The sequence below is a fragment of the Uloborus diversus genome, chromosome 2 (assembly GCF_026930045.1).
Source record: "Uloborus diversus isolate 005 chromosome 2, Udiv.v.3.1, whole genome shotgun sequence".
Classification (NCBI taxonomy): Eukaryota; Metazoa; Arthropoda; class Arachnida; order Araneae; family Uloboridae; genus Uloborus; species Uloborus diversus.
This window is the reverse complement of record NC_072732.1, coordinates 171660877-171674823: the sequence shown is the minus strand read 5'-3', so window position 1 is coordinate 171674823 and position 13947 is coordinate 171660877. Positions and strand designations below refer to the sequence as shown.

The 13947-nt window shown below is 36.9% G+C and overlaps 1 protein-coding gene across 2 annotated transcripts in view; it reads right to left on the bottom strand.

Annotated features, from left to right (window-relative positions):
* Window positions 1-13947, bottom strand: part of LOC129216148 (acyl-coenzyme A synthetase ACSM3, mitochondrial-like) — a 124714-nt gene that overhangs the window by 57184 nt on the left and 53583 nt on the right. For both annotated transcript variants that reach the window (XM_054850306.1, XM_054850307.1), the window contains exons 7-9: window positions 13246-13367; window positions 12008-12164; window positions 9254-9382 (exon numbers count right to left, since the gene is read on the bottom strand). In XM_054850306.1, the coding sequence (XP_054706281.1) occupies window positions 9254-9382; window positions 12008-12164; window positions 13246-13367 (408 nt within the window). The remainder of the gene's footprint in view (window positions 1-9253; window positions 9383-12007; window positions 12165-13245; window positions 13368-13947) is intronic.

Here is a 13947-nt window from a genome sequence, read left to right as displayed (position 1 = left end):
GGAAAATTGAAATCCCCCATTATGATAACGGATCCCTTACTGGACATGTCACTAATAATACGGTACATCTGTTCATCTTGTCCCTGGTTTGAATTAGGTGGCCTATAAATGTTTTCAAAGCGTAGCTTTTTGCCCTTACTGCTCATCAACTCCAGCCAAACCATATCAATATCAGTAGGCTTATCATTTATGACCAATTCATTGCAAATAAAATTGTCTCTAACATAAAATAAAACCCCACCACCTCTTTTACCTACTCTATCCTGTCTGAACAAATTATACCGAGCAATATGTAATAACTCTGCATCAGATTCGGTAGCCCATGTCTCTGTAATTCCAATAACATCCAACTTCTCATCCATAACTATGCTTTTCAATTCATCCATCTTGTTCCTAATACTGCGAGCATTGGTATAGAAAACTTTAAGCATGCCTAAGTTGCTTTTATTTAACACCCTGAAATTTCCTAAATTACAATTGTTAACATTACTACTCTTGTTCGTCACTTTATTTCCATTTCTAGCAATACCCAAAAAAATTTCATTCTCTCGATACCTGATGCTTGAACCATGCCCCCCATTCCAACTTAGTTTTTTGACTCCGAAGCCCTTAAAATTAATCCACTAACCATTTTGACCCCTGTAGAGCTCAGATGCAGGCCATCCCTAGCAATCCAATCCCGTTTACAATGACTCCATACATCAATGAACCTGATACTGCGCTTTTCGCAAATTGACTTCAGTAGCAAGTTCATACACCTCGCACGTTGATTTAGCCAGCTCCTATGCACTCCATACCTGGGAAGCAAACCAACCACTTGGACATTCGTCGAAAAGCTGGTTGCTTTATCCAACAGGGATTCCCATTCCCTAGAAAACTCCTCATTTTTACTGTGGCCTACATCATTTGTTCCCACCCACAAAGTAACCATGTCCTCCTTATTCAATACTCCCTTCTTTTCAGCAACCATATTAACATCTTTTACCCGAGCCCCTGGTAAACAACACCTAGCCACCTTACGCTTTACTCTCCCAACTGTGGTACCCACCTCCCTTACCATAGAGTCCCCCAAAATTACACCCTTAGTTTCCCAATCTAACTCCTCATTTGAAACTTCCCCCTGAATCTCTGGAACATTTTAAACCCTCTACAACTGGCCTACACCCTAATGCTAACTGGGCTTCCAAAACTAGCATCTTAAGTCTTAAGTCTGAGAGTTCAGCACATTTAGTGCAAATATAATCCTCCTCAAAAACAGACTCATTTTCCCCCTTATACAGGCAGAACATATGACATAAATCACAAGAGATCCACCTGTCCCCCTTCCCACTCTTTACCTCTTTCATAATGCATATAACACCCATTTCTACTCAGTGAATATGTTCCAAAAGGCAAAACAGAAAGATAAAAATGCAAAAAAACACAGAATAAATACTAAAAACAGCAGTAAATAAACAGAGTTGCTACACCCAATAAAGCACACAAGATCAAAAACCAGGAGATCACCACATAAAAAGTCAGAACAAACAACGTAAGTAGAAGCACAAATTTGTAAATTACCGCAGACACGTGTTTCGGCGTTACAGGGAACGCCTTTTTCAATGCAAAAAATAATGAGCTTATGGATGAAAAGACATCCACATGTTAGGCTTAGCTCCAAAAAAATGCAAAAACACTTCAAGAATACAATAACAGCTAAAATGAGCCCCCAAAACACAATAAAACTAAATTACATGATAAAGTGAAGTAAAAAAACCTAAAACTAGTCAGTAATAATGAAAAATTATAGTAAGAAAACACTTATCAAATTAGCAGCAATAACACTCCCTGCATCACAGGCGCCCTCTAGTGGCCAATAATAGTTATCAATTTCGTACAGAATTTAAAAGGCTGAAATTCAAGAAAAAATTTTGTTTTTAAAATATAACTTACGTGCTCGTGGATTCCGTTTGTCCGAAAGTCTTATGGTCGGTCGCTAACAGTTACCAGGCGTAGCGTTGCTGGAGATTTCCAATCTATTCTCCAGACCTATAAACTGTAGAGGTGGTGCTACCATATACCGTACCAAAGCACTGCCTTCTTGACGGGGCCTTCTCGTCAAGAAGGCAGTGACCAAATTCGGACTCTTTCTCATTTAGGGGCCTCATTGACTCAGAAGTCGCTCCTTTCTGCTTTAAACTCATGCTGGCTACATGAATGGGGCTTGAGTCTCCCAAGCGGCATTAAAACAACAACAAACTGCGCCTTAAGTCATCTCGATTGATAATGCACACGATTCTAGCTTCAACGTCAATAAAAAGTTTTTTGACATCCGATACTGATTTAAGGACAGGATAATCTACTTTTACACCTTTGACTAAAATAGTAGCATTGATTTGTAAATTTTCTTCTACTTCAATAATGATCTTTTACCGTCAATATTATTTTCCTTATAATTTTCATTCTATACAAAAACTACAATATTTGGAGATTTTTTAAATTTCATACAAACCCAATATTCGTCAGGCAAATTAATATGAATTTCATTTATAATAGATTTATATGTGGTTATTTCAGTTTCATCTGCGGAAAGATCAAGTTTTATTTTTTTCAAACAGGGAACATTTTTCTTAACTGCATAATTCCTGATGGACCTTTGCTTTGGTAATTTTTTAGTAAAGTATGTTGGCAGATTTGGGAAAATTGTCGGAATTGCCTCATCTTTCAAAAAAGGTTTTCCCCAAGGAATCAAAACTTCCCAACCATTTATAATATGCTTAATAATGCGTTTCAATAAAATGTTTTTCGAAATGCAGAGCACAAATTGAGCAATATTTATCAAAAACTTTTGCTAACCTGGGAATTAACGAAATCCACTTCTTTAGTTTTTCTTCATCTGCTGGAGGTTTAAAAAGCGAAACTTTTTCTTTGCATGTTTTGTAGCCACTTTTGCACCCTGGTACGAACAGTGGCGTAGCGTAGGGAGGGCAAAGGGGGCACTCGCCCCGGGCGGCACTTTGTTAGGGGCGGCAAATTCTGTAACACTACATTAAATCAACATCAAAATGTTTTTTTTTTTACTCTTCAGTTCTAACTTTCTAACTTGTCTCAGAAAATTGTTCTCGTTGAGGCACGAGCACGAAATACTGGATACTGACATGTATGCGGACCATTATTACTGGCACTGACATAGAAAGACGAGAAGAGAGAGGACAATCTCGTTGGAGATGATTATAAATCACAAAGATCGACAAGCAGGGGCGGACTGGGTCCCCCAAGAGGGCGCCAACCTTAACTACCAAAGGGCCCGAAAGAACTGAGGTTCAAGAGCGCAAAGGTTTTAAAGGTGCAAAATTAAACGAAAGCGCACAGTTTGAGGGCGTGAAAAAACGAAGGCGCACAGGTTCAAGGGCGCCAAAAATAAATAAATAATGTAAATAAAATCTCCCCGGTTTGAGGGAGCCAAAAAAAAAAAAAAAAAAAACGAAGGCACACAGAGGACGCTCGAGGGCGCATCGGCCCGCAGGCCAGTCCGCCCCCTACAAGCAGTCACTGCCTTAAATAACGTGATTGCGCCGCCACGTGTTTACCTTGACGAGACAAAAAACCTTATGCGCCCTCGAGGGTTTTTTTTTTTTTTTTTTTTTGCGCCCTTGCTCCTAAGTTTTTTTTTTTCGCTCTCGAACTGTTTTTTTTTTTTTTTTCATTTTATTTTATTTGTGCCTTTGAAAATGTGCGCCTTCGGGTTTTTTTGCTCCCTCAAACCTGTACGATTTTTTTTTTTTTAATTTTTATTTTACCTTTTAAACTTGTGCGCCTTTGTATCTTTTTTTTTTTTTTTTTTTGCGCTGTTTGGGAGTCAAGGTTGGCATACTTTTAGGGGACCTTGTCCGTCCCTGGTAAAAAGATCACTTTTTGGGTCCAAAAAGTAAATTTCGAATAAAAAAAGAACTATTCATCGAAATGTTTTTGAAAATGTCTATAAACCTTCTCAGCACTAACCTAGATAAACTGAAAATAATACGATTTTGGTGCTGCTGAAAATAATTTTAACGAAATCGGTCCGGTACTTTCTGAATTTTTCCCGTACATATACATTTGGATTTTTTTTTTATTTATATAAGGAAGATATCAATGCTAAATTATAGGCACACTTAATTTCATTCGTAATCTTCAGTGTGATCGTAATTTCAATAAATATACATAATCCGGGAAAGTTTGTGACTGAAGATCTGTGATGCGACTTATATGCAAACATACGGTGCTTCAAGATTTATAATTTTTTTAAATTTATATTTATTTTATTTTATTTATTTATTTATTTATACTTATTTTTAGTATTTTTTTTTTTTTTTTCAATCTGAACTTTTTTTCGGACATGGGGCTCATAGAAGTGACGCCGATACTTCGATTTTGCATCGAAAAGTAAATGATTGTATATCAAAAAGTACAACGAAAACAAACTGCGGAAAAAAAGAAAAAACAGTTCGTTTTGATTATTTTTTAAATATTTTAGAGGGGGAGTACCACCCTGAGGTCCCTTCTTGCTACAAATGCTCATCTATTGGGGGAAATAGTGTTCATATTTTCAGGTCCGGATTTTAAAAATTTGGACTCCCTGCAACTAAATCCGCAGAGCCTCTCCCCAGAGGCCAGCAGTGTATAATTGCAACGTTAACAGGTCTTAGTGCTAGTGCAAGAAGACAAAATCTTTTCAAGTATTAAAAAAAAAATGTATCGATCAGGTACTTTTTAATCATATTTTTCTTCTTCTTTTCAGTAAAAGGTTTAAGAAATATTACCAGTATACAGTTTTAGATCATGCTTCAAATGTTTTTATCTAGGGAAAAAATTATCTCTCATTATGCAATAATTTTTGAAAAATATTTATTAGAATTTTTCGATCAACAGTATTTTCTGTTGAAGTAAGATTATATTAAAATGCAAAACATGTTTCACAGATAATAAAATTTGTTTTCGTTCTGTAAAATATTAAGCACGTCGTTTTTTTTGTTGTGTCTGTGTGGGGGGGGGAGGGGGCGTATAGCAAGACAACGTAAGAGGGGCGGCAAATTTGGTGTCTGCCCCGGGGGCAGAAACCTACGCTACGCCGTTGGGTACGAAACAAGATGAAGCTTTACTTCTTCCAACGTTTAAATTTGATACCTCCGTTAAAAGCCTTAAACGCTGTTTCATGAAATATTCACGAAATAAAGGTAAAAAAGAGAAACGCGGAACAAAATTGTAACAAAATCCCTCGTCTACTAATGTAAACACCGCGAAATTGAACGTGCACCTCGACCGCACTGCCATCTACCGGTTTTCATACAATTTGTCTTCAAGAATCGTGGGGGAAAAAGCGCCGATCGGCACACTATTCTTTCTAGGCACTATAGCTATACCATATCATGGACGATCACAATTGCTACGAATTGTGGGCAATTTGAACAGTACCCGATGCATAAACGAAGTTTTACAGCCCCAAGCTATTCCTTTCCTGCAAGGAGTGCCAGGGGCTGTATTCCAGCAGGATAATGCCCGTCCACATGTCGCCAGGACTGTCAAATCCTACCTTGATTCGCAGCAGGTACAGCTTCTTTCTTGGCCTGCATATTCCCCGGATGCATTTAAACAACCCTTACTCTGTCAGGGAACCATGTTAAAATTTTGAGGCCCCTGATTGGCCAAAACGAATGACTAGCGCGCACATACGGCGGTCATGTTTTTTATTCGTCCAACGCGTATGAACAAATTTCGTTTTCATTTAATTCACGCTTGAATGGATACATTTTCTTTTTCAGTTTCGAATAATGGCTACCGAATTTTGTTTGGAAATAACACTTCCCCTTCTTTTAGTAACTGTATTATAAATAGGAAGTGTAATATTATTACTATACACAGCGACATAAAAAATGTGAAGCAATGCGATAAATTTGTGAAAGAATTGGACTTCAGACAAATACGAAATGGAATTAAAGGTCTTCAGTTTCTCAGGGAAAGAGAATTATGTGTTCGTTAGTACTACTTTTTTCTTTGTGTTTGTATTCTAATAAATATTGTTTACGTAAACTCTGATAAAATTACGAATTCATTTATTCGTTCTACAGTGCTGCCATCTATATGTATCTGATGTGTGAAAATTTTAGAAATGCATTAAAATAAAATCGGAAACACATTCTGCTAATTATAAATTTGTAATGCAACTAAAATAAAAGTTGCTTTGAAGTCATTCTTTCATTTATTTGTTCATTTCAAAAGACAAAAGAAGGAAACTTTTCTTAAGCTGATCAAAACACGCTATCAAACGACGAGTAATCAATTTGAAATCACATTTAAAGATAAATTTTTAAAAGTGAGCAAGAATTTTTTTTCTGTAAAAAATTTTCAGTTTAATTTACGCTAAATGCTGCTTAAAGACAAAAAACTTCCACTAAATTTAAAAATTAATGTTGTTTCTTATTTTTATATCTCGTACGTTTATTTCCCTTACAAGAAAAAAGTAATGATTAAAATCCCTAAAATGCATTAGAATACAGTAGATCCTCGTTTTACGCGGGGGTTACGTTCCACAGAAATGCCGCGTAAAGTGAGACCTAAGAATAGTGTTAAAATAGGAATTTGGTTCGGCAGATAACAAAATACTTCATGCTAGTGATGACTAATTCTATGATAAGCTTAATGTGTACTTATATCGACTTTTATGTACAACATGCATAAAGAAAACATAAATTAATTTCGTGTTCTGGGCTGGCAATGATAGTCTAGTTGCGTGTGGTGGAGCTGGCAATGATAGTCTTTTGGCAGTCATTAATAATTTTTCTCTAATTCTTTGCAGAGCATTAACGCATCCATGATCACTTGCGTCATTTCCATGATAGAATCTTCCTTCACTAACAAATCAGAAAGATCATTTCTATTGTCTAGAAATGACTATAAATTTTCAATGTGAACGTTTTTGGTTGTGCATCACCGACGTCCTCGTTGGTTTTGGCCTCCTGTGTCACTCCTAAAAGCTCTTCTTCCAGTGAGTTCTGAACTGTGTGAGTTTAATAACTTTACTTCTGGAAAAAGCTCTGGAGCAAATCTTATAAAATGTCTCCAGTTGCCCAAGCTCGATTATTAGCACGCCAGCACGCCATGCCTAAATGCAGTTGATGACGCATAATCTGCAATCTTTAGGAGTTTGGATTTTGAAAGAGGGAAAAATTTTATCTGTTTGCATTGCCGCATCCACGTAAAACCGAAACTCATCCACGTAAAATAAAATAAAGGTGTCAAATCTTAAACCGCCTATAATCGAAACCGTGTAAAATAAACCCGCGTGAAACGAGGGTCCACTGTACTTATTTTTGATGTTGAATTTCCTTATTGATTTTTAAAAAAAAATAAATCAAAATGTAAAATCACGAAATTAAATTTAGAACTACTCTTTTTAAAATTTTAGCTTAAAAAACACATGCATTTTATATATTGTGTTTTCTAATCTTATTAAAACCACTAAACATTATCACCAAACAATACAAAAACTAATAAGATAAATAAATACCTTTGTGCTGAATAGTAAAGTCAAAACAAAACAACGTAAGTAGAAGCACAAATTTGTAAATTACAGCAGACACGTGTTTCGGCGTTACAGGGAACGCCTTTTTCAATGCAAAAAATAATGAGCTTATGGATGAAAAGACATCCGACAAAAGCGTTTTGTTGGATGTCTTTTCATCCATAAGCTCATTATTTTTTGCATTGAAAAAGGCGTTCCCTGTAACGCCGAAACACGTGTCTGCTGTAATTTACAAATTTGTGCTTCTACTTACGTTGTTTTGTTTTGACAATACAAAAACTAGTTCGAAATTATTTTGTGGAAGAAAATCTTTTATAGAAGAAACAAATTAAAATTTAAAACAGTTTACACAGTAAAATTTTCCAAATGTTTTAAATATATACCAAAAATGAGTTTATGCGAGTATAAAATACTACAATGTATATATAGATGGCAGCACATAGAATTTTTCCCCTTTTTTTCAATTCAAAAAATCAGCAAAGTACGATTGATAGAAACTTTTTTTAATGAGTAATATTCAATGAATGCAGAAAGAAATTGCACAGTTGAAAGAATAAACAGGTAGTCATTGTTCGAAATGGAGAAGGAAAATAGATACATTCAAGCATGAACTGAATTAAAACGAAATTTTTTCATATGCGTTGAACGAACGAAAAAACATGGCCGCCGTTTGTGCGCGCTAGTCATTCGCTTTGGCCAATCAGGAGTCTCAAAACTTTAACATGGTCCCCTGACAGAGTAAGGGTTGTTTAAATGCTCTCCGCATGGATATGTCACCGATTAAACATGTGTGGGATTTCGTTTGGCGGCGTCTCGCTCGTGATCCTCGTCCAGTTGCTTCGACAGACGTACTTTGGGTGAGCATACAAATAATATGTAATACTCTTTCGCAGGCAGATATTCAAACTTTGTTTCACTCCATGCTTAGTCGTGTAGCAGCTCTAATTGCGGCGCGTGGTGGCCACACAAAATACTAATTTCTATCTCTTATTATTGTTAGTTTGGTTTGAAAATGTAATCATTTATATGTACCATTACCACTCAACTGTGTATTAAATTTCATTCAATTATCATGCTTCCTTCATGGTGTTGCAATTTTCACAAACAGGAGTGTAGATTCTGAACCTTTTTCTTTAGACGATGCCACAAATTCTCGATCGGATTGAGATCAGGGGAGTTACTTGGCTAGTTTAACACAGAGATTCCTCTTTCTGTTAGCCATTTATGAGTTGATTTCGAAGTGTGACACGAAACTGAAATCATGCTGCAAGGTAAATGTATCATCGCATTTCAGAGGATGGATCAGGGCCTGGTTACCCAAAAGGCTCAGGAAGCTTAAGCTTCCCCCTCAAAATTAACAGGGGTTTCAAAAACGACTTAAAAACTTTGCAATATACCTTTATCGCATTTGATAAATTATTTTATGAAATGATAAATCTGAAACAACAACTAACCAGTCGTATCTGCTACGAATGCGAATACAAAAATATGTAATGTACAAAAGTTCAATGTATCGGGGGGAGGGGGGATTAACTTTAATCTCTTCCCCGTTTTTGGAAATAATACATATATGGCATTAATGAGTTTTGTTTCAAAATGTGCGTAGAGTTTTTAAAAAATATGTCCTGAAAGCAAAAGGTGAGGGGGCCCTGAAATGAGGTTAATCGGGGCATGGAATGGATCGGTTTTCACACTCATCAAAGTCTTACTTACCAAAGCTTCACCAGCACTAAGACAGTGACTTAATTTGCAAAACTCATATTTTTGCATATCTTGCTGCACCATCATTCTATAAGCCAAAGGAGGAGCGCATAAAGTATCGATTGGATACTTAGACAGGACCTAAGAGAGTGCAACAAGAATTATGTTTCTTGAAAAGTTGATGAAAAATTTTTAAAAAATGCAGTTAATTGATTAATTATGAGGATTCACTCTATTGTTTACACTGTAAGAAAATTCCAAAACGTCACAGATTATTTCCGGGCAACGTTTTACAGGTTTACACCAGTTTCCTGTGGAAGTCAAGTGTCTTTGCGGAAACGTTTCCTCAAATACCACAAAATTTATAAATGCAGACTTCACAACGCTATGAAAAATATTTTTAGCGACCAATATTAAAATATACTCAGCTTCTTTATTAAGGTTTTCGTCTTCGGTTCAATTGTGGTCCATTCAGATTGACTGAACCTAAAAAAGGGCGAAATGCAGTCTCTGGATATTGTAGCTTCGCAAGGATTGCAGGCAAATATGCTGTTCTTTATTTGCTTGCAATCCCGTTTTAGCTTCGGCCATACTTTTTACTTCAGGTCAGTGATATTCCCATCAATTTTTCTGAGGGTATACTTTCAGTACCCGATGCCGATCATATACGTAATATGTCATTATGAAAATTTTTGAAACTTGATGGTATACGCTATATCTGCTACGAATGCGAATACAAAAATATGTAATGTACAAAAGTTCAATGTATCGGGGGGAGGGGGGATTAACTTTAATCTCTTCCCCGTTTTTGGAAATAATACATATATGGCATTAATGAGTTTTGTTTCAAAATGTGCGTAGAGTTTTTAAAAAATATGTCCTGAAAGCAAAAGGTGAGGGGGCCCTGAAATGAGGTTAATCGGGCCATGGAATGGATCGGTTTTCACACTCATCAAAGTCTTACTTACCAAAGCTTCACCAGCACTAAGACAGTGACTTAATTTGCAAAACTCATATTTTTGCATATCTTGCTGCACCATCATTCTATTAAAAAATGTTTGAGAGAAAACGGCATATATGGAGTATACTTTATAAAAATACCACTGCTTCAGGTGCTTTCTTAGTAAATCAGGAAGGTGCTAAGCTATTACTATTAGCATATTTGAGTTTCTCTGAAAGTTTCCGATTTGTAGCAGAAACACGACTGACTTCGATTCGGAAGATTTCTGAATACTTCAGCAAGATTCCAAGTTATTTTCAGGAAAGTTACTGACTTTTAGCGGGAAACTTTCCTGTGTTTTGCCAGATATGTTGCTGGCAGCAATTAGGCACATTAGCTGCCTATAATTTTCCAGGAACGTTTCGGAATGTTTTCTTAGTGTGTATCCAAAGGCAGTACGAGTAATATGGCAGAAATACTCAAAATACACCACCAACTCAGTTATTCCATCCGAGGACTGCAGTTTCGTGCTTTTTAGCACTCATCAGCCCGGAATAGGAATCACATGAGCTGGAGGCGAAAAACCTCTTGAGGGAGCCAAGAGAGCCAAACAAACTGGTAGCTAATGCAGAATTAGCGAACCAGATGAGTGACCGCAGCAATGCTGCGGTTCAACTCAAAGATTGATGGCAAGGCATGGTATTTTGTAGTAAGTTACCGCCCTAAGCCATGGCTAAGGCAGAAATACTTAAAATACACCACCAGCTCAGTTATTCCATCCGAGGACTGCAGTTTCGTGCAGTCCTCGGCAGCAATATGGCATTCCTCATATTGTGCAGTAATATGGCATTCCTCATATCATTTCTGAAACGAGACAACTCTTTAAAATGGGTTGAGAAGGGAAGAAAAGACGCGTATATTTACGAGTTTAGCTACATTTTGGACATTTCTTTAAAACATTTATAAAAGAGGAAATAATTCTATTTTAGTAAAATTAGATCAGAAAAAGTATTTCTTATCTTCTGAAAAGAAGAACACTTGAGCGCAGGAAATCGTCAGCATCCATGTTATATGATTATGCGGCATTTTAAAGATCCCTTGAGAATTTATTTGCGTTTGAATACTCTAGGCAAAATTAAATTCTTGGTGCATCTTCGCCAAGAAGCGAGCCAAAAAGCCTCCATCCGATGAGGAAACAGGGTATCAAAGTTCTCTGTTCGATTGACATCCACACGTTTACGGTGGCACATGAAGGACGATGCCGTATTGTAAAACGCACTAGATCCGCAAAATTCTAAGGCTTCTTACGCTGACCCATTGGAGAGTTTCAAAAAAGGTATTTTTTTAATGGTTTTATGTCCTCAGTAAGCTATATTGCTCCACAAAAAACTTACTTCAAGAACATTTCTGTGTAAAGAATCACCAAGGGAAAGTTTTGGAAGAATTCTAAAGACGGCTAGCACTCCCCCAACCCCCCCCCCCCCCCCTACACCTGAGAATTGAGTAAGAAAAAAACCATCTTGCTGCATTTCAAAGCAATGACTGTCGGGATTAGAACCTGCAACCGTCTGGTTCCTAGCCAAATCCGTTAAAGAGATAATAGAAAGTCATCAAAGTTAGAAGCAGTTAAGCAAAATATATATAAAAAAAATAAATAAATAAAATAAAAATAAGCATGTCTTTAAGGAGAATTTAATTAAAATGAGGGTATTGCAAAATTCAAATTTATTTGAACTTTAATAATATTGCGATTTAAGATGTGTTTTCCAGTAGAGAGTAGATGAAAGAAGCTCTGCAAACAAGGGGGGAAAAATTATATCATTTACCTCAAGTGTTAATACAGGCGAAAATCTTCTCATCTCATGCACAAATACGCATGCTCCCCATGGCCACGGCGTGAATAAATTGCTGTAAGCCGTTTTCGCCCATCCTGTATCGCTTAAATTCCAAATAATATTTTGATCGGTTAAATCTTGCCAATACCTGAAACAAAATGTAAAACTTCTTATCGAAAATAATGTCACTGAAAAAGCTAAACTTTTTACACGGATTGCGACAGCGACAGAATCTTTGTGCATGTTATTAGTTCTTCATAGTTCACCAACACATCCTGGCGATGATTCAAGTGAAATAGAAGTGATTAGAGTAGTGATGGTCGAGCTGATTTGCTCGACCAATTGTCACGTTGCTGTTCTCTCCCTTTGCTATAACTTCTTGGTAAAACAGATGTGGGAGATGAGTAACAGAGAAGCAAAGCAGGGTGGACCAAGTGTAACTCTGGTTTTTCTTTCTCTGCTATCAGTTTTAGTGAAATAGACTATAAATATTTTTGAGGCATCATACTCGTACTTCGCAAGTCCACATACATACTGTTACAAATTCTGTAAATAGTAATTATTTTTGTGGTTAACTTGTTGTATTCTGGCTAATTTAGGCGTATATTCCATTATTTTTCATCTAAAATTATTTTACGTAACCTGTAAATAGCTTCTTGTAATATATACATACAGCCACCTAACATTCGACTGAGGTATATGGTCCCCCATTTCTGAATGATAAGATTTGTGAATGGAATAAAAAGAAAATATGAGAAAGTGGTAGAATTTTGTCGAATTTTCCAAAGCAGTATAAAAACCGTGTGGCATTTAAATGGGAGAGTTAGTTTTGCTTGTGAATCGTATAAGCCGTGCGCTGGAGAGCATATTTTCAGCTCTGTGTGTATTAGTCTTTGCGCTGTGTTTTCGCGTATTTTGATGTAAATACGTGTGTGACCGTTGAGTTTACGGTGTTAATTGATATTTGCCTAATTGCTATGGTTAATTTAGCAGTTGCTAACGATATTTCTTGTACATAGTTGTAAATAAATCTCCTGTGTTTTCTCAAGAACTGTGTCGTCATTTCTTGAAGTGCCTGAACTCGTAACAAAACAAAACAAATTGAATACATGTATAATCGATTCATCGTGTACCATCCCTGGATTTTGATTAGTTCGTGTATGTGATAACTTTAACTAGTAGTAGTTATATTAGTATGTCATAACTTAAACTTGTTTGAATGGGCTTACTTTCCAGCGTCCGCTAAAGCAATTCCATAACTGCTATGCGAATGTTCAACCATTTTCGGATTGCCAGTAGTTCCGCTGGTGAAGAAGATCATCATGCTTTCATCGCTCTTGGTATCCGCACACTGGAAAATCGAAACATTCAACTTAGGCAGCAAAATATCTCAATTAGAAGTTAGAATTTGGCAGTGTGACTTCAGGAAGGCAAAAGATTGTCTAAACATGTCATAAGCTCATGAGTTACAGAGCTAGTGACGACATAAATCAGAAATCTGTTTCCAAACGCAGTAGAGCAATCGAAATACAGGGCCTTTCACAATTCCCTCCCGGATTTGGAAAATTTATCAAAGCAAACAAATTACCAACACAGTTTCACCCGTCACTTCACACTTCAGAGTCCCCCGTACCTACCACTATTTGTGGTTGAACCGTTTGGATGGGACCCAGAAGACTGCTCTGATTTTGTTTATCTAGACCAGAAACCGAGCAATCCCTGGTCCATCACCCTCAGAGGTAGTGATTCACATGGAGGACTTTGTGACCACGACATATTTAACGTGCCCCAGTCACCGTTAACGAGCACGGAGGATCTTCATCCGGCTGGGATCTAACCCGGGACCCTTCGGTTACGAGTCCGACGCCCCACTGATCAGACCATCACGGCCTACCAGTACAGCAACAACGTTGACTTTACTTCAGGAAGAA